This window comes from Trichomycterus rosablanca, chromosome 17, assembly GCF_030014385.1.
Source record: "Trichomycterus rosablanca isolate fTriRos1 chromosome 17, fTriRos1.hap1, whole genome shotgun sequence".
Lineage (NCBI taxonomy): Eukaryota > Metazoa > Chordata > Actinopteri > Siluriformes > Trichomycteridae > Trichomycterus > Trichomycterus rosablanca.
In genome coordinates this window covers 27144557-27170164 of record NC_086004.1, presented here as the reverse complement: position 1 = coordinate 27170164, position 25608 = coordinate 27144557, and the positions used below count along the sequence as shown (strand labels likewise).

Here is a 25608-nt window from a genome sequence, read left to right as displayed (position 1 = left end):
GAAACCAGCCCACCGGGTTTATTATTCATGCAGATCTAAACGCCAGTGTTGATTCAATTAATATTAAATGTCAGCTTTGCTGCAGTGACTCTTGCCTTCCACCAATCAGCTTTGTTGAGACTGACTCAGATTGTTCTTAAAAAAAAAAAAAGATTAGTTTACATTTCTGATTTTTGGAGGTGGGAGAGTTGGAAACATTAGGGCTTCAGGCTTGCAGAACTTTTATCAGAACCCTGTCTAACGTCTAACATGGTTTATTAACAACAAGCTCAGCAGAAGTAACAAACTCTCTGTTAGTGTTGAAATGCAGTGAGTTCAACAATATCATCATCAGGAGAAGCACACAGACCACAACATTTAAACACTTTTCCTTTACTTTTACATTTAGCAGACCATTTATCCAAAGCGATTTACAATTATAACTGAATACATTTATTTTTAGCAGTTGGGGGTTAAGGGTCTTCACGCTCGGCGACTGGTCGGCGCTAGATTTGCCGGCTCGGGAGCAACTCTGCGTTTGCTCGGCGATCGAAACTCGGCTCTCGATCGCTATGTGTGAACTATCCAACAACTCGGTGTGAGGGGAAACGCATGGGAGGAGTGTAAACAGGTGGGACAGGGGCGTAATATAGTTTATATCAGAATACATCGGCACACACACACAAGTTTTACAGTATTTCTGACCTTATCGTTCTCTACAAAACACTAATGTTGCATTACAAAAAATATCAACTCACTACAGAACAATCCGTGCTGTTCGCGTTGCCAAATCCACTCAGATTCCTTAATTTTCCCCTTTGATTTTACGCTGCACATCAGCACACAAACTTTGATCGCTCGCTACTCGTTGACGTGCATTTTTGGACGTGGTATCATTAAACCCCTCGTCACTTCTCGCGTTTGTTTTCGTGACAAAACGTAGTTTGGGAGAGCAGAGAAGCTCGCCTGCGATTCCAGTTGGTGATAGATGGTGTAGTGTGAAACCCCCTATCGCCGATCAGTCGTGTAGTGTGAAAGCCACAACGACTTGAAAGACTCCCGATTACAAGAGATCCAGTCGTGTAGTGTGAACTTGGCATTAGGGGCCCAACAGTGGCAACCTGACAGTGATGGGACTTAAACCGGCAACCTTCTGATTACTAATCCAGTAAGCTGATCTCAGGTGGCGCGTGGGGCGAATACGCTATCCCAAAAACGAACAGAGCTCGAGCAGGCCAGGCATTCGACAGGCATAACTGGCTGTGCCTTAGGGAGGGAAGTCGACAGGGTTTTATTCCCCCTCCTTTGCTGTCTGGTTGAGGTGCCTGTGTGAGGGCTGGGTGAGTCTCAGAAGGCACTTTGTGCAGTACAGCCAGGAGGTGGAAAACAGCCAGTGGATTCACAAACTTTTCTCATTAATAATGTGTAATTGAGCGATATCAAAACTCTCACACTGCTAAAGGAAAACACGATCCTGATCGGAACAAAGTGGATTAACGCAGAGCGCTTAAGACACCTCCGCAAGGAAGAGACACTGTTATTTTATAAAAAGAAGGCTTTTAAATTTGACACGCCCAGTAAACACTGTCGGGTTCGGTTCTATAATGCGTGTAGGGATGGATGAATAGACGGACACATGCTGAATTTCAGCTGCATTGTTCATCATTCATCTCAACTTTAAATCTGTATGAATTTGTCCATAGTGTGTATAAGGTTTTACACCAGTTTGCTACTGGGGTTAGTCAGCAGCATGTAATTAGTAGTCTGTTATACTAGAGGTTAGAGGTGTGCTGTTTGTACCTGAACCCAAATCTACTTGGGGTGTAATCTTGTTCGATCTTGCCTTGATCACTCGAGTTTTGCCAGTAAATTCACACAGGCAGACAGTTATTCATTTAAACACAGCACAGTGTACATTTGTTCCTAAGAAAGCTGTCAGGACATGAACGGGCTGAAAAAGGATTTCAGATACAATTAAATATGAATCGACAGGATACTGACGAAGCAGTGAAACAAAGTGGGATTTTTTGGTCATGCTGGAGTTAAACATGCTGGCTATGTCTAAGGCGGGAGATGATTCAACAGCCTGGTTATTAGGAGGTGCACTTATTAGTTTGCTCTCAGAGCCGGTTACAAGCCCGGGTGGAGCGGTTCGGGTCCTTTCTGTGTGCAGTTTGCATGTTCTCCCCGTGTCCGCGTGGGTTTCCTCCCACAGTCCAAAGACGTGCAATGAGGTGAATTAGAGATACAAATTGTCCATGCATGACCGTGTTTAACATTAAAGACTTGAACTGATGAATCTTGTGTAACCGGGCGGCACGGTGGCTCGGTGGGTAGCGCTGTCGCCTCACAGCAAGAAGGACCTGGGTTCGTTTTCCAGGTGGAGCGGTTCGGGTCCTTTCTGTGTGGAGTTTGCATGTTCTCCCCGTGTCCGCGTGGGTTTCCTCCCACAGTCCAAAGACGTGCAAGTGAGGTGAATTGGAGATACAAAATTGTCCATGACTGTGTTCGACATTAAACTTGTCCTGTCATGAATGTAACCAAAGTGTAAAACATGATATTAAAATCCTAATAAATAAATAAATAAATAAATAACAAGCCCAGGTTAAGAGGGTTGCGTCAGGAAGAACTTCTGGCATAAAACTGTTCCAGATCAGGTCTGCAGTCCAGAATGATCCACTGTGACCCCCTAAATATAGGAGCAACCGAGAAACGATTAAATGCGACAGGGAAAATGTGTGGGTTGACATTATCACTGTACTATGGTGACATTAGTATATTTTTATTCTGCCCTGTCATTGGTCATTGGGGTTTTTTGGTGACAAATCTGAACAGGATTTTTTAATGGGTTTCAACAGGATTCTGATCCTGTAATGAATTAAAAAGTGCTGTTTCTGCTACAGGTTTCAATGCAGCAGTGAAAATTCAGTTGGGAGACACAGAACAGAATCACCTGAGTCCTGGACGTAATACTGGGGCGAGTTTAGCGACGCCTATAACATCATTTCTTGGTAGGTCGATGCACAGTTGCATAACTGGAGCAAGTCTGTGAGGTAAAAAGAGCTTTTAAACCGAGGAGAGGCAGACTGGTATTAAACCTTTCCAGAAAGAGACGTCCATGAACTGCTCATTGTCCCGCAGACGTAGATATTGCAGATTCATAAATCACAGAAAGTTGCTGAAAGTTTCTCTCCGTTTCTTTCTCCCTCTCATCTTATTTAATGCAGATTTTCTCTGAGCTCGTTTGATTAATGGCCTGTTTACTCGCAGCTTTGGAGAGCATCACTGAAGGTCTTCGGTGTTTTATTAGGTCTGTTACCTGCCTAAATACGCAATCTGATGTTTCTTTAATGAACGTATTACTGACACACCTGAACACATGTGGCCAGGTGTTTTTAAAGGAACAGATTTGCATAGGGGCAGGTGTAGCTCCGTGGTCAAGGTACTGGACTAGTAATCAGAAGGTTGCTGGTTTAAGCCACGCCACCACCGAGCTGTCACTGTTGGCCCCCTGAGCAAGGCCCTTGACCGTCAATTGCTCAAATTGTATTCAGTCTTTGTATAAAAGCGTCCGCTAAGTGCAGCAAATGTAAATGAATAGTTTCTGCTTCATCTTGGTCAGGGTTGCTCCACCAGGTTTTGTCCATTCCCCTCTTTAAACACAGCCAATCATGTCTGCGTAGATGCCTGGCCAGGCACTAGCACCGCTGAGATTCAAACTAGGATCTATGTGCTGGTGGATTTCCATAGAAGATGTTTGAGCCACCCGAGCGCCCTGTTTAAATATTAATTTACTTATTATGCTTTATCTGCAAGGGTGTCTGCAAATGGCACAGACGTACGTGTAAGACATTGTAAAGTAATAAGCATTAAGAATTTCTTCACCGAGGGATGTTGTCTTGTTTCTAAGTAGCTCACAGGGTTGAGTTCATCTTTGCATGAGCCTAAAATAGTGCGGGTAGCATACCAGTGTCGGAAACGTCTTGTGGTCTCCGGAGAAAAACCCAGACCTCAAAATGAGCGTCATCCCATCGTCCTACAGACTATAAAAGAACTCTGGATGATGCAAGTTTGTGTCAGCAGCCTTGCAAAATCTGTTTGTTCAGGGCTTGGATTATTGATGTTGTTAAAAGATTTTTTTGGTTTACCGACGTTATAAACTAAACATTTAAAACATATAAACATTTTTCATGCTAATAAAAATATACCTATTTTATTTTTGCACTTTTTTAATACACGTGAGATCCCGGTGTCTGCGTGGATTTCCTCCGGGTGCTCCGGTTTCCTCCCACAGTCCAAAGACGTGCAACTGAGGTGATTTGGAGACACTAGATTGTCCATGACTGTGTTTGACATTAAACTTGTGTAATGACTGTTCCTGTCGTGAATGTAACCAAAGTGTAAAACATGACGTTAAAATCCTAATAAAGAAACAAACAGTAAACAGGTGAGAAACCTGTAGTACACACAGGGACACAGTCATTATAAAATGTCATGTATTCGGGCGCCCAGGTGGCGCAGCAGGATATTCCACTAGCACACCAGCTCCGAGATTCTGAACTCCTCGGTTCGAAACTCGGCGTTGCCACCGGTCGACTGGGCGGCATCTAGCGGGCATAATTGGCAGTGCCTGCAGCAGACTCTAATTGGCTACAGTGTCTGCTAGGGTGGGATGATCAGACTATGCGGGTGGGGTCTTCTAATGCTGTGCATGGACCCTGATAGAGAGCAGATAGAGGCGCTTGTGCAGAGTGCATGGGTGAAACAGAGAGTCCAATAAGGACTGCGCATGTGTCGGAGGAGGCATGAGCTGCAACATACCTTCCTCGAATGCGATCAGGGATCCCCAGCAGCGGAAGACAAATTGACTACGTTAAATTGGGAGAAAATGGGATTAAATGCATGTCATGTGTTTGATTTTGTCATTTGTTTAGCATTGTCAGTATTTTGGTTAGGTCTACGACTACAAACGAGTTTTAGGGTTTTTGTAGTCTGTTGCTAAGCAGCATTTGGTGTGTTTAATACCCACCTGAGTCATCCTGGACTCCACGAGCTGACGTTTATATCCTAAACCGGGTGTTTCACTATAATCCAGAAAAAGAAAAGACGAAAAAGCCTTTCATTTCCAGTTCATGATGTTTCCCAGCTCTTGAGTCTTAAAAACCACTGGTGTCCACAGTAACAGACCGGTCGTCTGAGAGTCCGGCCGAGTGTGTTTAAATCCTTCAAGTGTTTCAGAACATGTAAATGACTTCAGAACTGAGTCATTATTACTGCTTTGTTTCTGTTTTGTGGAGTCAGACTTGAGCTGGTGGCCACATTCCTTCACTCTTCGAAGGACAGACGCACGTAATTCCTTCACTGCCTGCTTCATTGCCATGAATGAAGGCTGGAATTTCACACACCGAACATCGCTTGCAGCCAGCCAGATGTTGAGAATAGTTTTCAGTTCTGAGAATGAGGTGTCCAGTAGAACTTGTAGCAGAGATGTTCACAAGTCACAAAATACGAGTCATGAGTCAATATAATAAACACAAAACACATATTGGAAATGTAGCGTAGAAATAAACAAATAATCTGTAAGTTTAGATAAAAACAACAACAGATTAGCGACTGTATTTTGCTGTTTTACTTCGTGCCTTTACTTTCCTAGGTACCGGTTAAAAGCACAGTGGCCAAAATCCAAAACACAGCAAAAAATCCATAATGCTGCTTACCTTAGCTTATGTTTTTCCAGACGCTATTACATTTATAAGCGCGTGTCCCATTAGGAATATAATCTAATATTTAATATAAAGTTATTTTGTAAATGTGCGTATAATTAAAAATCTCCAAACTTTTTCCGGTTGTGAAGTAAAACACGAACTCGTTAGAAAGCCGATCAAGCGTTTCATCGACAATCATCTGTGTGACGCTGCAAACTAAATACAGGCAAATAACATCATTACTTACTAACAATTAACCATTAGCGCCAATTCTGTAGGAGCGTTCCATTCACATTATCTGTTACTGTGAAGTGCACTACGTAGGGTATTCCATCATTTTAAGTAGAGAGCGACGCTTCATCACTACGCCGGAAGCTGGCTGGAACATTTAGCCATTGGCGGGTGTTGTGGGTTAAGACGTCCGGAGCGTTATTATTATTAGAGAGCAGAAAATCACCCGATCAGAATGATGTCGGATCATATATACTGTATATATAATTGTCACATGTAACTAATGTTGCTGACTTTTGTTGTCCTCAAGTCATTTTTTGCGAGTCACGAGTCGAGTCCGAGTCATTTGAAACGAGTCCGAGTCGAGTCTGAAGTCGCTGTGTGTGCGACTTACGTGCGACTCGGACACGAGTCCCCATCTCTGACTTGTAGTGGTTCTTGTAAAGCATGACCTTAAAGTGACCTTAAAAAATTGTCCTGCAGTGGAAGAAAGTTGCAGCGATGGCACTGAGCCAGTCTCTCTGCCCTCTATATAACCTTCAGGTTGCAGGAGAAGAGCTGGTCTATCGACTGGGCCGGATTGATGGGCTCTTTATTGGGTTATATCTTACGCCCTGTGGTGTGTTGCGATGCACACTGGGAGGCTGGGGGAGGGGACGGGAAGCAGGGAGGCGAGAGCGGGACAGGGGATGGCACGGAGGGGGAGGCTGGCTTTGTGTTACTGCTTTCCTACAGAGAAACAGCGTAGTCATTTAGCGCGCTAGCTCGTGGAAAGCTGATTTGCTCCGAATGACTGAATGAGTGACTGGAACGTTGCTTTGTTTACTGAGCAGTGCACAAATTGGCTGAAATGTGAAACGTCATGGGATCAGTATACTGCGTAGGGAAGGGAAGCCTAGGAATGTTTACATGATGTTTTGTTGAGATTTTTGTGTACTGGTCCTTGTTTATTATTAATATTTGATAACTACATGCTATTATGTCATCCAGCTGTTCTTACTACAGTGGAAGAAGTGACTGAGCAAAATAGACAAAACGTCATTTTGCTTACCAAGTGCTTCCAAAATAGTGAAGCCACAATATCTAAAAAAAAATGTTTATTTATTATAAAATGCATAAAAATAAGTGAATGCACCAGCGCAGAGTTTCTGAACTCCTCGGTTCGAAACTCTGTGTTGCCACCGGTCGGCTGGGCGCCATCTGGCGGGCATAATTGGCAGTACCTGCAGCAGAGACTAATTGGCCACCGTATCTGCAGGGTGGGGGCCGGACTATGTGTGGGTGGGTGGGTGGGATCTTCATACGCTGTGTAAGGACCCTGATTGGCGGAAGAGACGTCTGTGCAGAACGCAGGGGCGAGAAGAGGAGGGCTGTATACCTGTCGGAAGAGGCGTGTACAGCGACGTGCTCTCCTCGGATTCAATCTGGTATCTCTCGGCAGCGGAAGACAAAATTAAGTGCGCTAAATCTGGAGGGAAATGGGGAGATACCAGAATGAATGATTTATTTAGGTTGCTCCCGTTACGGGTCATCATTCATCCTTACATTTGATTTGGCACAGTTTTTACGCCGGATGCCCTTCCTGTTATTTATTTGGGCTAACTGTGCACTGATATGCGCCTCCCCCAATAGCTAGTTTCACGTCACGCCATGCGTCTGTATTTGTGAGCCCGGCCCGAGGTTCAACCCCTTGGTACTGTTACCAGCAGCGCAGCTCTTACAATACACAACAGGAATGCAAGGCTGCACGGTGGCTAAGTGGGTAGCACTGTCGCCTCACAGCAAGAAGGTCCTGGGTTTGATCCCTAGGTGGGGCGGTCCGGGTCCTTTCGCTGGTCGAGGAGGGCTGAGACCATCACACACTTAGTCACCAGCAGCATTTTACATTTACATTTTTGGCATCTAGCAGACGCTTTTATCCGATATGACTTACAATGCTGTGACAGTATGTTGTCTAAGCAGTAGAGGCTTAAGGGCCTTGCTCAAGTGGGGCTTAAACCAGCGACTAGTCCAGTACCTTATCGACCAGGCTACAACTGCCCTACAAGCAGCATCTTTTTATGTGCTTGTCTTCGAGAGCTGCATCACGTTCAGAGACGCCCTAGGCTGCTTGTGCAGGCGTCTTGACCAGACAGCAGTGGCCACAATTATACGGTTGCAATGAATCTTTAACCCTTTCCCTCTCATGTAGGCACAGGCAACCATGCCTGTGTGTGGGTTCCCCGACCGGTTAATAGCACAGTTCTTGTTCACCGATAACTGACCAGCATATCTCGTTAATATACACAACACATTAGAGTTCCATATCAACTAGGGATGTAACGATGCACCACAAGACAGTTAAGTATCGGTGCACATGTGCCACGATTCGAAACGGTTATTCATTTAAGATGAACCGATATTCACTTTAGACAGCAGAGGGCGCTGGTGCTGTTCACCTCGCCTGGTTGACGGCACTTCACAAAGTTGCCAGGTAGGGGATTTTCCAGCCAAATGTATTTATGTGAGTATACTTTCTTTATTTGTATTATTCATGTATTTATATAATGTTGGATTTGTTTTTAAATTTCATTTCAGTTTTTTTTTTTTTTTTTTTACACAATAAGCATTATTTTGCATAGTTTGTACCTAGCTCAGAAATAAAAGGGCATTCATAATTTAGATAAATAAAAGATATGCACAAATACTTTTTTATTTAATTTATTTTTTTTAATGAGAAATAATAAAACGAAACTTTGTCATAATTTGTCTTTAATTTCATTTTGTTTAAAGAAATCGGGAAAAAATCGTATCGTGAATCGTATCACATCGTGGGTAGAGTTGATCGTTACATCCCTAATATCAACACGTCTTTATGGTTTATTCATTAAACACCAGCGCAACACTGTAACCCTCAAGCCAAAGCTACTTTGATTAAGAGTAGCTGTACTGTAACACCCTGTACTTTATTTTTCCCTTGGTTGGTTTTATAAGACTGGACATTAGACTGACCGCTGTGCTTAGTCTTGGTTTATCTCCTGCTGGAAAAGAAGAGCTGCTGGGTTGGATGTTTAGTGCTGACAGAACTGAACACTTATCATGAGTGAGTGAGTGAGTGAGTAAGTGGGCTTTACTGGAGCACTATTGTTGGGAGAGTTCTCAGTTGCTAGGGCTTAAGGGGCCACGCAAGCATGAGCAGAAAGTGCTGAAGGACTAGTGCTGGCAAACAGGAACATGTTAAAGGTCAAGGTAAGATTTGCCTTGTGTGTATTAGTATTATCAGTTGAGAACTTGCTCGAGTCGTGAAGTTTTATTGTTCTTACCCCCCTGGGCCTGTGTAATAGTTTCCGTAGGTGAAGATAATGCATTCGGCAGTGCTGTGAACCATTAATTCTTTTCTCTGGCCTGTAATCTGCTAGTTTTAGAATGACTGTGTTTTGAGAAGCTCAAGTGTGAATCTCCAAATGTAAAGCTTGTGTTTGTGAGTTGTTTTGGATTGGAAGACACAAGCTGGTGGTTATGTAAATACATTTCTAAAATTGCTTATCACACATCCAGGCTAATGAGTCATTCTGGATCCTCAACAGACTTTTATCGATCGATGATGGTTTTTGTCTTACATGAACACTTTGGTTTGCTCTTGCACTGTTTGTGGTTACATCAGGACAAAATTGGACAAGACATCAGTCTAGACTCACTCACACCTGAAGTTTTTAAAATAACCACTCTGTCCACTGGCATGTTTCTAATAGTTATTGACCGGAAGAAAGGTTTTTTTAACAATGAAATATAATTGAATGTTTGATTTCGGGGCCCAACGGGATAATCTGAGCTCCCGGGTTCGAATCTTAGCTCTCCTACTAGTCCGCTGGGCGCCCTCTAGGAGGCACAATTGGTTAATGCCAGCAGCAAACAAAATTGGCTTCCGGATCGGCACGGTGGCTAAGTGGGTAGCGCTGTCGCCTCACAGCAAGAAGGTCCTGCGTTCGATCCCCAGGTGGGGCTGTCCGGGGCCTTTCTGTGTGGAGTTTGCATGTTCTCCCCGTGTCCACGTGGGTTTCCTCCGGGAGCTCCGGTTTCCTCCCACAGTGCAAAGACGTGCAGGTGAGGTGAATTGGAGACACTAAATTGTCCATGAGTGTAGTGAGTGTAATGAGTAACTACCGTTCCTGTCATGAATGTAACCAAAGTGTAAAACATGACGTTAAAATCCTAATAAACAAACAAACAAACAAAATTGGCTTCCAGTCTGCAAAGACCCGACTTGGTCCTCAAGAAGGATGTCAACATCGAGTCACTAAGGAGGATATGAAAATGGAAACATGGGAGAAATGTATTTCTAAAATACTATTTTAATTTCTTCTACAGCAAATGTCAAGCCTATTTGTTACTAAAGACGTTGTGACGTAAATCCCAGGCGGCTTTTAGTAAATTTCTTGTGGTATAGCAGCGTGATAATGAAAAGTATCATTTTTTTTAAACGTTAAAGTGCAGGTTTCACTAAGTTTCTTACCTTTGTCCCGCGGTTTGATTGCTTTTTTCTCACCTCTGTATTTCAGCATGTATCTGTAGACGGCTTCCCCGAGCCCCCAGCACCTCCAGCCAAGTCAGCCAGCAGACAGTCTCTCCCACGATGTCGCAACTCTGTGGCCTCCATCACGGACGAACAGCCTCACGTCGGCAACTACCGGTTGCTCAAAACCATCGGCAAGGGCAACTTCGCCAAAGTCAAACTGGCACGCCACGTTTTAACGGGACGGGAGGTAACGCACTTACTCAGAAAACTTCAGATAAAAGATGCTTCGATGCGAAGTGATCACCTGCCAGTGTTGGGTTTCCACACAGAGCCATATTGTGTACAGAAAGCCACTCTAGGCTCCATGTGACCCCCCAACAGTCCCCTGACCAGGTTGGTGTGTCTGCTGAGTTCCACAGTGATGTACCTGGCTGTCTGTACACGATGCAGTTCTGTGTGGGAACCCAACACTGGCAGGTGATAAAAAGTGGCCACGGATTGGACACATGTTGAAGGAATTGTGATGATTCAGCTCTGATCAGATTAAGGAAGCAGATTCACATTCAGGAATCAGTCATGACTAGATTATTGCAGTTGTAGCCTAGTGGTTAAGGTACTGGACTAGTAAGCAGAACTTTGCTCTTTCAAACCCCATTACTGCCAGGTTGCCACTGTTGGGCCCTTGAGCAAGGCCCTTAACCCTCACTTGCTTAGATTGTAAATAGCTTTGGATAAAAAGCATCTGCTAAATGCCAAGAATGTAAATGTAAATCTATAGTTTCTAGGGATGTAACGATGCACCACAAGACGGTTAAAAATCGGTGCACATGTGCCACGATTCGAATCGGTTATTCATTTAAGATGAATCGATACTCACTTTAAACAGCAGAGGGCGCTGGCGCTATTCACCTCGCCTGGTTGACGTCACTGCAGGGTTGCCACGTTCGGAATTTTCCAGCCAAATTTATTCATGTGAGGATTCTTTATTTATTTGTATTATTTATTTATTATTCATTTATTTATATAATGTTGGATTTGTTTTAAAATTTAATTTGTTTCTTTTTTTTTTTTTTTTTTTTACACAATAAGCATTATTTGTACCTACCTCAGAAATAAAAGGGCATTCATTATTTAGATAAATAAGAGATAATCACAAATACAGTATTTTATTTACATTTTTTAAAGAGAAATAATAAAAGGAAAAAATCGTATCGTGAACCCAGTATCGTGAATCGTATCACATCGTGGGTAGAGTGTATCGTTACATCCCTAACAGTTTCTGATGGCTGAAGTGAGTCTCATGGTTATCGTATTCTCTGAAATGACAGTAAGCTTACACGTGTTACACCAGTGATGAACCCCACTAACTCCTGCTACTCTTTTCCAGGTTGCAGTGAAAATTATAGACAAGACACAGTTAAACCCGACTAGTTTACAGAAGGTGAGCTGTTATTTTAACTTCCTTTCGAAATCTTTTGTCTTTCTTTACACTGTCCGAGTGTGTGAAACCTGGAGTGTGTGAGTCGAGGTTTTTGTGGGTTTGTTCTGTAGTTATGGAGGCTGCAGGACGGCTCCTCTGATCCTGCATATTATAATTATGGCTGAATGTGATAAAGCTGTGTTCTCTAGAGCCCATTATTGAGCTGTCTGGTGTATAATAAATGCTTACATCCTCTCAATATTTCAAGGCAAGAGCACACATCCGCTTTGTGTTAATAAAAATGTGACTAATACAAAACCAGTGATAAAATTAGGGATGCACCATAATATCTGCTGATCATTACAAGTTATTGTAATACAGAGGGCAGAAATAATAGAAAAGGCTTAAGGTCAGTGAGGCCGATCTGAAATGCATCTCTATCACCTGCTTAACCACTAACCACTGGTAATCATACCCATTTTACCACAATTTTCCAACAGAACAAGAAAGACTTTGATCTGATCCATATACGTGTAAGACCTGATATTTATATATAAGACCAAACGGTCCTTCCATAAATGTAACCAATGTGTTGACATGGTGTTAAACCAATGAATAAACAAACAAACCACATTTTCCTACCAATCAAGTCATATCCAATTACCCAATCACAATTTGCTTCTACCGCTGCTGACCTCTCTGACATGTGGGCAGTAGCAGACTTTGTTTATGCATTTTCTCTCCCTTTTAACACGTCCAATTGCCCGATTACGTCATGCTTCCTCTCCACTAATGCCGATCCCTGCTCTGATCGAGGAGAACGAAGCTAACCCACGCCCCCTCCGACACATGGGCAGCATGCCGTATGCATCTTATCACCTACACTTTGACGAGTGCAGTGCAGCTCAGCCCTGTGTACAGAGAGACACACCCTGAGAACACTCTTTTCTTATCTCTGTGCAGGCGCCATCAATCAGCCAGCAGAGGTCGTAATTGCATTAGTTATGAGAGAGAGACCCTATCCGGCTTTAATATCCCGCCTCTATATGAACAACAGGCCAATCGTTGTTCATGTGGCCGCTCAGCCTCAGCCGGCAGGCAGAGCCGAGACTCGATACGATGTATTCGAGATCCCAGCTCTGGTTCCAGCGTGTGTTTTTACCGCTGCGCCACCTGAGCGGCCGCTGACTCCTTCTTTTTACCTGCACAAGATGGGTTCATATGGAGATCCATACCGCTCATAAAGAGTCAAGCACCCATTTATGTTATTCCGCGTCTCTGTGCAGACATCACCGATCAGACAGCGGAGGTCGTAATAGCATTGGTATCTGGCATTCCCACTCTTGGATGAGCCAATAGGTCCATATATTGTCCATGTAGGTGCCCGGTGTGCCGGAGCAAAGCTGAGATTCAGTAATTGAGTATTAGATGTACAGTCACGTGTGCATGTGGCTCATTGGCTGCAATTTGCAACCACTAGTTTGTTTGCTCTGGTCCAGTCAGTTGATGAGTTTGTTAACTTGAAGCCTGGTGGGTCTTCCTGCTTTATTATTTGAATTCTTCATCTCACATAATCAAATGGACGGAGATGTAGAGCTGCGTTGACCTGGATTGAGTGGGAAAATTTCTCAAACCAAGCTGCACACAGAAAATGATGGCTTTTTCACACGTCTTTGTATTTTTATATGACCAAAAGCTATAAAATCAGAGTACAGTGAAGTATGTGAGTCTTTTTCTTCCATTTATTGTGTTTATGATGAACGTTTGATTGATTATGTGCATTATTGTTGACTGTCTGTGTGCTGGAGCGTCTCAACCCTATTACTCTGATCTCCCATGCTTCATTCCCTGATAGGAAGATTAATGACCAACTCGGGACCAACACACACACACACACACACACAGCGATCACAAAGATTTAAATGTGTTTTACTTCTTGGCCAAATTTTTCATGCTGTCGTTTCTGAATCAAAAGCCATAAGTTATTAAATGAATCGATATGGGACAACCGCCGGTCAGCCAAGCTCAGAACTAAGCACTGTACAAGCATCAAGGCTCTGTTGTGAGAATCTGCGTTTATGTTAGTCAGGGCACACTCATCACGCTGAACTCTCTGATGTGGTATTCTCTGGAAGTGATTAATCGGACCGATCTTACCTCAGTAAATTAAAGAACGTTCCTCTTGCTATGCGTCATTGTTCTGTTTAAAGCGGCGTCTCTGCTTGCCATCTGTGTGCCAGAGCTGTGAAGGTTGACTGATTGAAATTGGTGCATCTGCTCAATGTTTTTACCATTATACCATTACTTAACAAGCAAATCATCAAAAACATTTGCCTTGTGTATAGTATAGCAAGTAGTCCAACAGGTAGTGTTGTTTTCTTATTTCGTTTATGCATTATCTCCCTTTTTCTCCTGATTTAGCGCGTCCAATTTCCCAATTGCATCATGCTTCCCTTCACCAGTGCCGACCCCAGCTCTGGTTGAGGAGAACGGAGCTTACCCACACCCCCTCCGACACGTGGGTAGCAAGGCAGTATGCATTTTTCCACCTGCACTTTGACGAGTGTGCATACAAATCAGCTCTGTGTATGGAGAGACACACCCTGTTCAATGCACTTTTCATCTCTGTGCAGGCACCATCGATCGATCATTGCATTAGTTATGATGGAGAGAAAACCTATCTGGCTTAGTCCCACCCCTATGAACAACAGGCCAATCGTTGTTCATATGGTCGCTCAGCCAAGCCGACTGGCAAAGCTGAGACTCGATACGATGTATTCGAGATCCTAGCTCTGGTGTTCAGCGTGTGTTTTACCGCTGCGCCACCTGAGTGGCTGTCAAACAGGTAGTGTTAGTAGTGTTCCTGCAGGTACTACAGTTCCTCCCACCTTCCAGTAAATACGCCAGTAGATTGAGTGTTTATAACCTTTAGTACAATACAGTACACATCTAAATCAGAACTACCCATGCCATACCTTATGTGCAGGGCCTTTCTAAATTTACGGAAAAAATGTGCTTAATTTCATGGACATTGTTTTATAAAAATCTCAGATTTCACAGATTTTTAAAGAAAAGAGCCACATTTCACAGTAGTTATTAAGTTACACTCATTAATTGAATGATAGAATAAATGGAAGCTACAATACACAGCACAGCTACCTTAATAGCTCCCTCTCAAAGACAAAATTGGTTGGGAGTTTTCCAAACTCAGTTACCCGAGTCGTGTTTGTAGCTGCTTTACACTTCGACATATTGGACATTTTGTCTGACTGATTGCTGGTGTAACCGAGCGTCTTTAGAGTTTAGAGCCAAGTTTATAAAGATAAAAGTAAACTGTATATAAACAAACCATTGGGAGCAGAATACTTTACTGGCTTGTTCTTTTAAGCACAGAATAGATCATCAGAGAGATGATCACGTGTGTAGAGAAGCACAGTTTTCCTTTAACTATGGAAACAAATGCACTCAATAGGTAAACACACACATCAAACATTGTCAGCACACTACACCGCCTCATATTGCATATTGCTCCTCACATTTCATACGCTACGTGAATGAAAAATGTTAAATCCCTAAACACAAACCTTACATTTTAAATTTCACAGCAAATTGCATAATACAGGGGAAACTAGTACTAGTTCCCTTTCCGGGATGTAATTTAAACCAGGCTTTACGCTTCCTCCCTTTCTCCACCGTTATTCTTGCCTGTACTTGTCAATCCCAGTACAATAGGTGTGGCCTGTTAGTTTTTGGGATACAGGTGTGATCTCTCTGCCTGTCATTTCCAGGGCGTAACTACTGTGCCTGTGATCCAAGTACAGGACAGGATGTTCAGTTTGTTCTCCGTCAGTTACTTCCACTGATCCAGGTGTGGCCTTCATGCTCATCTGTATTAATTAAGCCATTATGGTCTCTGCCCATTCTTATAGTAATTGAAGTCTCTGTGTTGGTCTATCCCAGTGCAATAGGTGTAGCATTTTCGGTATGTCAGTCCTGGTTAGAAGGTATGCCATCTTTGCCTGTTAGTCCCAGTGAAGACAGTGTCGCCATTGTGCCTGATGACTCGGTAAAATAGGTGTGATCTCTGAATGTCAGTCCTGGTAAAATGACCATAGCCTTTGTGCTGTCAGTCAAGCATCCAGGGCCTCTGTGCCGGTCATCCCTAGTAAAAGTGACACCAGTATAGCTTTTCAGTTTTGATTAAGGAACCAGGGCCTTCGTGCTTGTCAGTGTAAGGAAAATGGGTGTGGTCCAGTGATTCGGATATGGCGCCCTTGCGCGTCAGCTCCAGTGGTAACGGTCGATAAAGGGGTCAGAACTCGGTCCTCAAACTTTTTTGCACCATGGACCAGTTTCATATAAGACATAATTTCACAGAACAGTAGGGATGGGAGGATTTAAAATAAAATTATATGACGAGCATAATAAAAAAACACAACGTGCATAACGATGCTACTCACCAATGATGGTAAATCATTGGGAACCCTGAGCTTTTTTCGTTGCAACCTGATGCTTCTACATAGGGGTGATGGGAGACAATAACACCCGAAGTGTGTTCCTGATGTCCAGTGTACTCCGTAACTTTGTTTTGGTTGCCGTCACTGCAGAAAATCCTGACCAAATATACCTGGAGTCTTTGTTTAATTTAACATTCTGCCATTTCCTGACATCTTTAGGGATTCTAGACCCTTTTAAGTAGTGGTGCTTTCAGTATTTATGGCATTCTAGTCTTCCATTACCTGCCATAATCTCTCAAATGACTTAAAAGTAAAAGAAAATAAATTCAGTTCAACAGTCCACCCCCTTAATTAAATGTCTGGTCTGTGGCCCGGTGGTTGCGGGCCACTGGGTTAGAGTTCTGCTCAGAGGGAGCTCCATAAAGACATGCTAAACACATTTGGGATTTAATGTGATGCTTGCAAGTCAGACCTGCTTGTCCAGCATCAGTGCCTGATCTCACGAATGCTCCTTATACCACAAATTCCCATAGACATGGCTAAAGATATTGTTTAGTCCTGTGTGCCCTCAGTGTTAGTGATGTGGGCGTGACCTCAGTGCCAGTGTAAGAGGTTTGCTTCTCAGTTCTCAGTTGTATTGAGAGAGGTGTGACCTCTGTACCCTTCAGTCCCAGTCATAGAAAACGTTTCTTTAAGCTCAGTTTCACACCCCAGATCGTTTAGCTTGAACCAAATGCTCACACAGTTTATGTTTGTATAGACACATTTTGTTGATGTCAAGTCTGTATGAGAGCAGCACGAACAAATATAACGGCAGTATATACAGTGCAGGAAGCTCATGTCTTGTCTGATCCACAGCGGACGGCTCCTGCGTCACTGTGGTTTATTTTAGAAATATTCTGCTAAAAATAGCCGCCTGGATCTCTCTGCAGCTGATGTGCAGCGGCGGACCACCATGCATACAAATGCGCTTCATTTACTTCCCAGATTATCAGAGCTTCCGTTCTTCTCCTTCTTTTTCTCTGTGAGTTATTAATGTTTTTGAGTCATAAAATTGTATTAATGGCGAGAGCTAGAGTACACAGATCCACAATCTGACACATATTTCAACACGGGATTGCATGGAAATACAATACAATACATACATCAGTATGTGCTGGTAGTTAGTGTAAATCACCAGTGAGAAGTTGGTCTGTTATTTGGATGCCATATCATGAATACTGAGATCATCCTGGTGCACAAAACTAGGCAAATTAAACATCTGAATAGCTTATATACACTATATGATCTAATATACACACACATTTGATCACGAACTGTGTTGAAATAATTCTTATGATGCAGTAAAACAATTTGACATGTTTACGTAACATACAAGCGACCCTGTTTACATTATTTAGATACACCGAAGTCATAACATTATGACCACCTTTCTTATATTGTGTTGGTCCCCCTTTTACTGCCCCATACACAACAAACTGTGATGCACTGTGTATTCTGACACCTTTCTATCAGAACCAGCATGAACTTCTTCAGCAATCTGAGCTACAGTAGCTCGTCTGCTGGATCAGACCACACGGGCCAGCCTTCGCTCCCCACGTGCATCGATGAGCCTTGGCCGCCCATGACCCTGTCGCCGGTTTACCACTGTTCCTTCCTTAGACCACTTTTAATGGATACTGACCACTGGAGACCGGGAACACCCCACAAGAGATGCTCTGATCCAGTCGTCTAGCCATCACCATTTGAGGATAAAATGTTCACCTGCTGCCTAATATATCCCCCCCACGAACAGGTGTCGTGATGAAGAGATAATCAGTGTTATTTACTTCACCTGTTAGTGGTCATAATGTTATGCCTGGTCGGTGTAGTAATTGTTAATGAAACTTAACAACATTTGATAATTCTTGAATTCACCCTCTTCATGGTTAAAATCAGTTTACTTTTGGGTAAGAGCTCAGTCTTTAATGTGAGAGGCAGAAAGAATTCTGCCTATTTCTTTATGATCTGTATTTATTTAGGAGTGAGTTTTGTTATTCGAAGCCTATCTGAAATTGATAAACGTTCACCCGCTTGTTTTACATCTAATTTACATCTTGAACGTCGTCCTCAGTGTTTTCACAGATTTGGATTGAGGACGCATCATGGTAGACCTTCATGCTTCTCTAGCTAATGATAATGCTGAGCATCTAGAAAACAAAGTATCTCTGCGACAGCTTTGTTATGTAATTAATCGATCTGCCAGGGTGTATTGTTGGTGTTTTGTGGCCTGCGATTCACGGAGTTGAAAGAACTCTCCCCCGGCTTTCCGGCTATTTTTTTGTTCTCCACTTTTTGTCTTGGGTGTTTTGCTTCTTTTGCTTTAAGGCCTGAAATGACTTCAGTATTGGTTGAATTGCAGTAAGCTGGCTGCACCAAATATTATAATAGTACCAAATACTTTAAATACTTTTAGATGTGTAGATGCTGTGACAGCAAATTGGCATGGGGGGGGGTTCTGTTTAAGAATTTATTTTCCCTACTTTTAGGTCAATTGAGTGTTTCCGAAATGTCTTATTGAAGTATTATTGGTTAAATATTTGTTATTAACACCGGTAAGACATTTGTTTTATTCATAATTCAATAAATCCAGAGCTGGGATCTCGAATACATCGTATTGAATCTCGGCTCTGCCATCCGACGCCGGCTGGGCTGGGCGGCTCCATGAACAACGCTTGGCTGTTGTTCATAGGGTAGGACAAGCCGGATAGACTCCTCATAACTGTGCGAATTGCGACTTCTGCACAGAGTCGAGGAATAAAGCTGATCAAGGTGTGGCTCTTCGTGCACAAAGCTGATTGGCATATGAACTCGCCTTGTGCAGGTGAAAAGAAGCAGTCGGCTACCTCACACGTGTCGGAGGGGGCGTGTGTCAGTCTCGGCTCTGCTCAATCGGGGCGGGGGTCAGCTCCAGTGGAGAGGAAGCATAACGCAATTGGGTATAAATTGGACATGCTCACAGTCGGGAGAAAAGGGGAGAAAATGCATAAAAAAATTCAATAAATAAAGTTGGGGGAAAAAATGAGAGACTACGGCAGGTAATGGAAGACTACAATGCCTTTTATCCTAAAAGCTTCAGTACTTAAAAGGGTCAATAATCCCTGAAGATATCAGGAAATGACAGAGTGTTAAATAAACTAAAGATTTTAGATATATTTTGGTCTTTTTTGTCGTTTCTTAACCAGTCAAACACAAGCCAAGAACCTGCTGATAGGACAGACCAGCAATAGAACGAGGCTTCATTCATTTACTGTTCATTCATAGAAAAGTAGGTATAAAAATGAGTGTTTTTAGTCTGTTCGTTCGAGCTGTTAAGTCACCATGGTGGAGTTTTCTCTCAGGAGGAAACAGAAGCTCGTGATTTAGAGGGAAGAGCATCCTGCCTGTACTCAGCGGCTGGATGCTGTCGGTCGGACTGCAGTAGATCTGCTTAATGATGTGTGTAATGCAGAGAGAGAGAAGGACAGTCATTTACATCTGTGTTCTTTTTTTTTTTTGACAGACGCTGTTAGTCAAAGTCAGACTGCATCCAATCCTAACGTTTAGCTTTTAGACGACTAAAGTAGCTGTAACTATAATGTAGACTGGGGTTAGTGCTAATATTCAGAACTGTAATCATAAAGCAGTCAGTCAACTACAAACAGCACAATCCTGTAAATAAAATACAAAGCTGGACTTTTCATTTCATGTGTACAGAAGCTGAAGTGAAGAGAGTCATCAAGGGACACGCTGGCTTTCAGCCTCATACACGCACTTACAGAACATTTAAGGACAATTATACAGCTCTGCTACCGGCCGGCTGGGCACCCTCTAGCAGGCGCACATTAGTCTGTTGGGTTAAAAGGACCGGACTAAGAAGTGGGGTTATCCACACTGTGTGAGGACCTTGGTTGCCCAGGGTGCCTGTGCAGAAAGTGGAGGAGCGCAGAGATCAGGGCGTGGCTCTCCATACATAAAGCCATGTTATCTCATGCACAAATCCACCGAAGTATGAGTGAATAAGAAGGTATAGGGGACACGTCAGAGGGAGTGTATGTCAGGCGACGATACACCCTCCTTGGACGCCATCGGGGTCCTCAGCAGCGGATTGGTTATGCTAAACTGGGAGAAAAAGGAGGTAAAATGCATAAAAAGGACAATTATATAAATCCACCACTGAATGTCTAATATTAAGAAAAATATAAGGCAGTATGGTATCATAGACACGTGTCATGGTACCCAGTTTGGAAATCAGACAAAATCAGAAAATATATATATATATACTGATGAGCCATAACATTAAAACCACCTTCTTGTTTCTATGCTCACTGTCCATATTATCAGCTCCACTTACCATATAGAAGCACTTTGTAGTTCTACAATTACTGACTGTAGTCCATCTGTTTCTCTACATTCCTTTTTAACCTGCTTTCACCCTGTTCTTCAATGGTCAGGACCACCACAGAGCAGGTATTATTTGGGTGGTGGATCATTCTCAGCACTGCAGTGACACTGACATGGTGGTGGTGTGTTAGTGTGTGTTGTGCTGGTATGAGTGGATCAGACAGCAGCGCTGCTGGAGTTTTTAAATACTGTGTTCACTCACTGTCCACTCTATTAGACACTCCTACCTAGTTGGTCCACCTTGTAGATGTAAAGTCAGAGACGATCGCTCATCTATTGCTGCTGTTTGAGTCGGTCATCTTCTAGACCTTCATCAGTGGTCACAGGACGCTGCCCACGGGGTGCTGTTGGCTGGATATTTTTGGTTGGTGGACTATTCTCAGTCCAGCAGTGACAGTGAGGTGTTTAAAAACTCCAGCAGCGCTGCTGTGTCTGATCCACTCATACCAGCACAACACACACTAACACACCACCACCATGTCAGTGTCACTGCAGTGCTGAGAATGATCCAGCACCTAAATAATACCTGCTCTGTGGTGGTCCTGTGGGGGTCCTGACCACTGAAGAACAGCATGAAAGAGGGCTAACAAAGCATGCAGAGAAACAGATGGACTACAGTCAGTAATTATAGAACTACAAAGTGCTTCTATATGGTAAGTGGAGCTGATAAAATGGACAGTGAGTGTAGAAACATGGAGGTGGTCATGATGCTGATTAGTGTATATATAATTACAAGTATTGACCAACTTGTATAGCCCTGAAGTTGTCCTGTTATCAGATGACTCAAGTGCAGATGGAACGTGTGTGACGTGTTGTTGGCAAAATCTTAATAATTGCAATGAATCTTTTCTTGAAACAGCCACGATAATAATTTGGACAACTACAAAATCCAAGTGACGTTCACTAACAATTTCTGTGTCTTCTTAACAGCTGTTTCGTGAAGTAAGGATTATGAAGATTTTAAATCATCCTAATATAGGTAAGATCACGTTACTCTTCTTGTGCATGCTCTGTATAGTCAGATTTGCTTCATGCATGGATTGATTGTAATGCTGTCTGAATAATGAGAAGCCACGTGTGTCCAAACTCGCCTTAACAGGTACAGTATTGAAGGGCAACATGTACAGAAAAAACCTCACTCAGCTGCCCTGCTGGAGAAAAGATTCATGGCAAGTTGTAAAGGTGCATTGGGACTGGTATTGAGACGTGGTAGCTATTAATAACGTGTTGTGGGCATTTGAGTTCATTACAGACCAGCTAAAAGATTCCCTTACCCTTAAAAAGCCGGTCAGATCAGCCCATCAGGAGTCAGACCCTAAAAATCATCCCGTCTGGTTCATCTCAGTTTCTCCTCATTCTTACATCTTGTTTTTTCTTCTTTTTTCTTTGTCTCCTTCCTAATCCAGGTTTTATAACCTTCCTCTTAACATTCTCTCGTCTCTTGAGAAACGGGACTTGTTTTCCCTCCCTCCTACATCACAGCTCTTGTCCTCTCGTGACTCGGTGCTTTTCTGTCTCCGTCCCTCTCGCCTTCTGCTTTTCACTCTGGTTAAATCTGATTTTAATGGCGTGGTGTTGCGGTACAGAGATCAGCGTGCTTGCGGCAGACACTTTGTCCACAGATGTTTTTTATGCTTTAGTGGGATTTCGGTTTAGTTATCATCGATTGTGATGACCAGCATTACTATATGTCTTCATTTTTCCTGGCAGCTGGTCCAGGCTGTAATCCTGTATGTGCCTCAGTGTGTTTACATGCAGACAAACAATCTGTTAATCGAATTTTGCAGTTTTGTAATTTTAATTATTCAAGTAATAAAGTCCCAACCTGTCAATTATGTGCTACAACTCCACAATTAATCATACTTTGTTAGAATGTCCTAGAATTTCAGCCATCAGAGACGACTTTTATAGAACATGAGAACATCGCGCCGCTCAGGTGGCGCAGCGGTAAAGTACTCTGCCTTCCGACTGGGCTGGGCGGTTGCATGGACAACGATTGGCTGTTGTTCAGGGTTAGGGGTTAAAAGACAGAGCATAGGTCCTCATAACTGGTGCAACTGCGGCCCCTGCTTGTAGACTGCTGGCGCCTGCACAGGGCTGAGGAATAATGCTGATGGGGGTGTGGCCCTCCGTACACAGTGCCCGTCGGTGTATGAACTCGACTCGTGCGGGTGAAAAATGCAGTCTGTACTGACTGTACGTGCCAGAGGGGGGTGTATGTCAGTGAGAGGCATCCTCAGTCAGCGGTGAGGGGTCGAATCAGTATAGAGGACGCACGCAGGGTAATTGGACACGACTAGATTGGGGAGAAAAATTGGGGGGTAAAGGGGGAAAATAAAAAAAAAAGAACATGAGAACATGAAAGACTTGTTTGAGAAGATTCCTCCAATTAAAATTCTGAACTTTTTAGACAAAATATAAAACAAATGATTTGAACAAATAACGATGTACAGTTTCGATATCTGTCTATGCCATAAATATAGCCAGTATGTTGCTGATATGGCAGTAAACCCAAACAAACAAATCTAGTAATCAAGTAAACAGTTTACTTTGGTAACTGAGAATGAGGGCTGGGGGTCAGAATTGGAGAAATCTTATATCAGATCACGTTCCTGTATTCACATTATTCAGAGCATCAATTCTAGGATTGTTTTAACTTCCTACATGTGTAAGGCACTAAACAGTAAGTATTATAAAGTAAATTGTGCAATTAATGAGCTTAGTTTACTAGTATGGGATGTTATATTCTGTTTTTTTTTAGAAAAACACAGCAGTATTTATTTTTCTACAATGTAAACAGTAAAGCAACTCGAGTGGTCTTAATAAAAGCAAATAACCTTGAAATATCAACCCAGCAGTATGAAATGTGATTAATTAAATTACTCTACTAAAATAGACTAATTGATTTGAAATTAGAGACGGTAGCACCATTAATCAATCACCAGTGACAGAAATATATACAATACAGCATTGCCAGTGCATGCAAAATTGAATTACACAGCAGAAACACAGCATTATAGATAATACTGAATCAAGTAGAGCCTTGACCAGTGGCATAGAGTAATTACTGCAGATTGGTCAGATTATTAAAGTACTGACTGGGGAAGCCACTGAGGGGAATCTAAACATACTGTCATGTTTGTGGAACCAGTTTGAGATCACGTGTGCGTCATGACACATCGAAGTATCATACTGAGGGTATTTGGTATAACGATGGTAAATGGTGGCCATAAAAGGATGCATTTTTATCAATTGCTTTATCCTGGTCAGGGTCGCAGCAGGTCTGATTTATTTTGTCTGTTCTTAACAGTGGATTATTCTGGTCCACATTTACGCCAGATGCCCTCCCAGGCAAAACGCTCCTTATTTTATACGGGCTTGGGACAGGATACACGACTCCATTATGCCGTACATTAAGTAATGAGCATGTACAGTGTTCCTGAAGCCTCACTTTTTAATAGACAAACACGGCTCGTGCAGCATGTACCCTGTTATCTTGGCAGCCTTGTAAACACTGTAGTTAGCTCCGGGCTCCGGTCATGGTAAGATGTGCAGTGTTAAACGTTACCAGATATTCTCTAAAACTGTGCTGGCTTTGTCCTGAAGGTCAGGCCACAATGCGTTTGCCACTCTGCCACAATGTTGAGCAATTATTGGGCGTTAAAAAGCACTCTGTGCTGATGAAAAAAAAAAACAATGACTTTCTAAAATGATAACTCGAAAACCCTACGCAGCAGTGTACAATCAGTCAGTAATATTTTATATAAATACACCGATTAGGCAGAACATTATGACCACCATCCTAATATTGTGTTGGTCCCCACTGTTTATTCTAACTCCTTTCTATCAGAATCAGCGTTTTGTATCAATCTGAGCTGCAGAAGCTCGTCTGTTGGATCGGACCACACGGGCCAGCCTTCGCTCCCCACGTGCATCGATGAGCCTTGGCCACCCATGACCCTGTCGCCGGTTTACCACTGTTCCTTCCTTGAACCACTTTTGATAGATACTGAACACTGCAGACCGGGAACACCCCACAAGAACTGCAGTTTTGGAGATTCTCTGGCCCAGTCGTCTAGCCATCACAATTTGGCCCTCGTCAAACTCGCTCAGATCCTCACGCTCACCTATTTTTCCTTCTTCTAACATCAACTCTGAGGATGAAATGTTCACTTGCTGCCTAATACATCCCACCTACTAACAGGTGTCGTGATGAAGAGATAATCAGTGTTCTTCATGTCACCTGTCAGTGCTCATAATGTTGATATTTCAACAAAGCTTTTTTCTGTACTTTTACCAGTGAAGTTGTTTGAGGTCATCGAAACGGAGAAGACACTTTATTTGATAATGGAGTACGCCAGCGGAGGTGAGTTCTGATATTCCCTTTGTAAAATAAGAATAGCAACACCAATGGTGCCAGCTGTTTAACTTCTGTGACTGTTCCTCGTAGGTGAAGTATTTGACTACTTAGTTGCACATGGAAGAATGAAGGAAAAGGAAGCCCGGGCCAAATTCCGACAGGTGAGGAGAAAAGCTGAAAAGCCAATTTAATTCAAGTCTCTGTGGAAATACATACTGACCCCTAGTGGTGAGAGTGTTGTTGCACTATGCACTTTTATCAAATCTCTCATTAGAGGGCTTTGATCTTAAGCTTTGATGGCAATTGAATAGGTATTCAGTTTGATTTGATCATTAGTTGCTAATGAATTTAAGCCCCCAACTGATGTTCAATAATTTATTCATCACATGTAATTCCTAGAATGTCTCAGAACTCTCCTTTATTGATTAAACGTTGATTGCTGAACAATGCTGAGTTCAGAAAAAATCAGTTATCCACTCATATGGTTTCATTACATGTGGTACTAGTTTACTGGAGTAGTCATCACAGGGTCTCTGGCC

At 42.8% G+C, this 25608-nt stretch overlaps 1 protein-coding gene across 2 annotated transcripts in view; it reads left to right on the top strand.

Annotated features, from left to right (window-relative positions):
- The window catches only part of mark1 (MAP/microtubule affinity-regulating kinase 1), a 41712-nt gene that overhangs the window by 4307 nt on the left and 11797 nt on the right, over positions 1–25608 (top strand). For both annotated transcript variants that reach the window (XM_063012486.1, XM_063012485.1), the window contains exons 2-6: positions 10454–10657; positions 11798–11851; positions 21640–21688; positions 25010–25075; positions 25160–25230. In XM_063012486.1, the coding sequence (XP_062868556.1) occupies positions 10454–10657; positions 11798–11851; positions 21640–21688; positions 25010–25075; positions 25160–25230 (444 nt within the window). The remainder of the gene's footprint in view (positions 1–10453; positions 10658–11797; positions 11852–21639; positions 21689–25009; positions 25076–25159; positions 25231–25608) is intronic.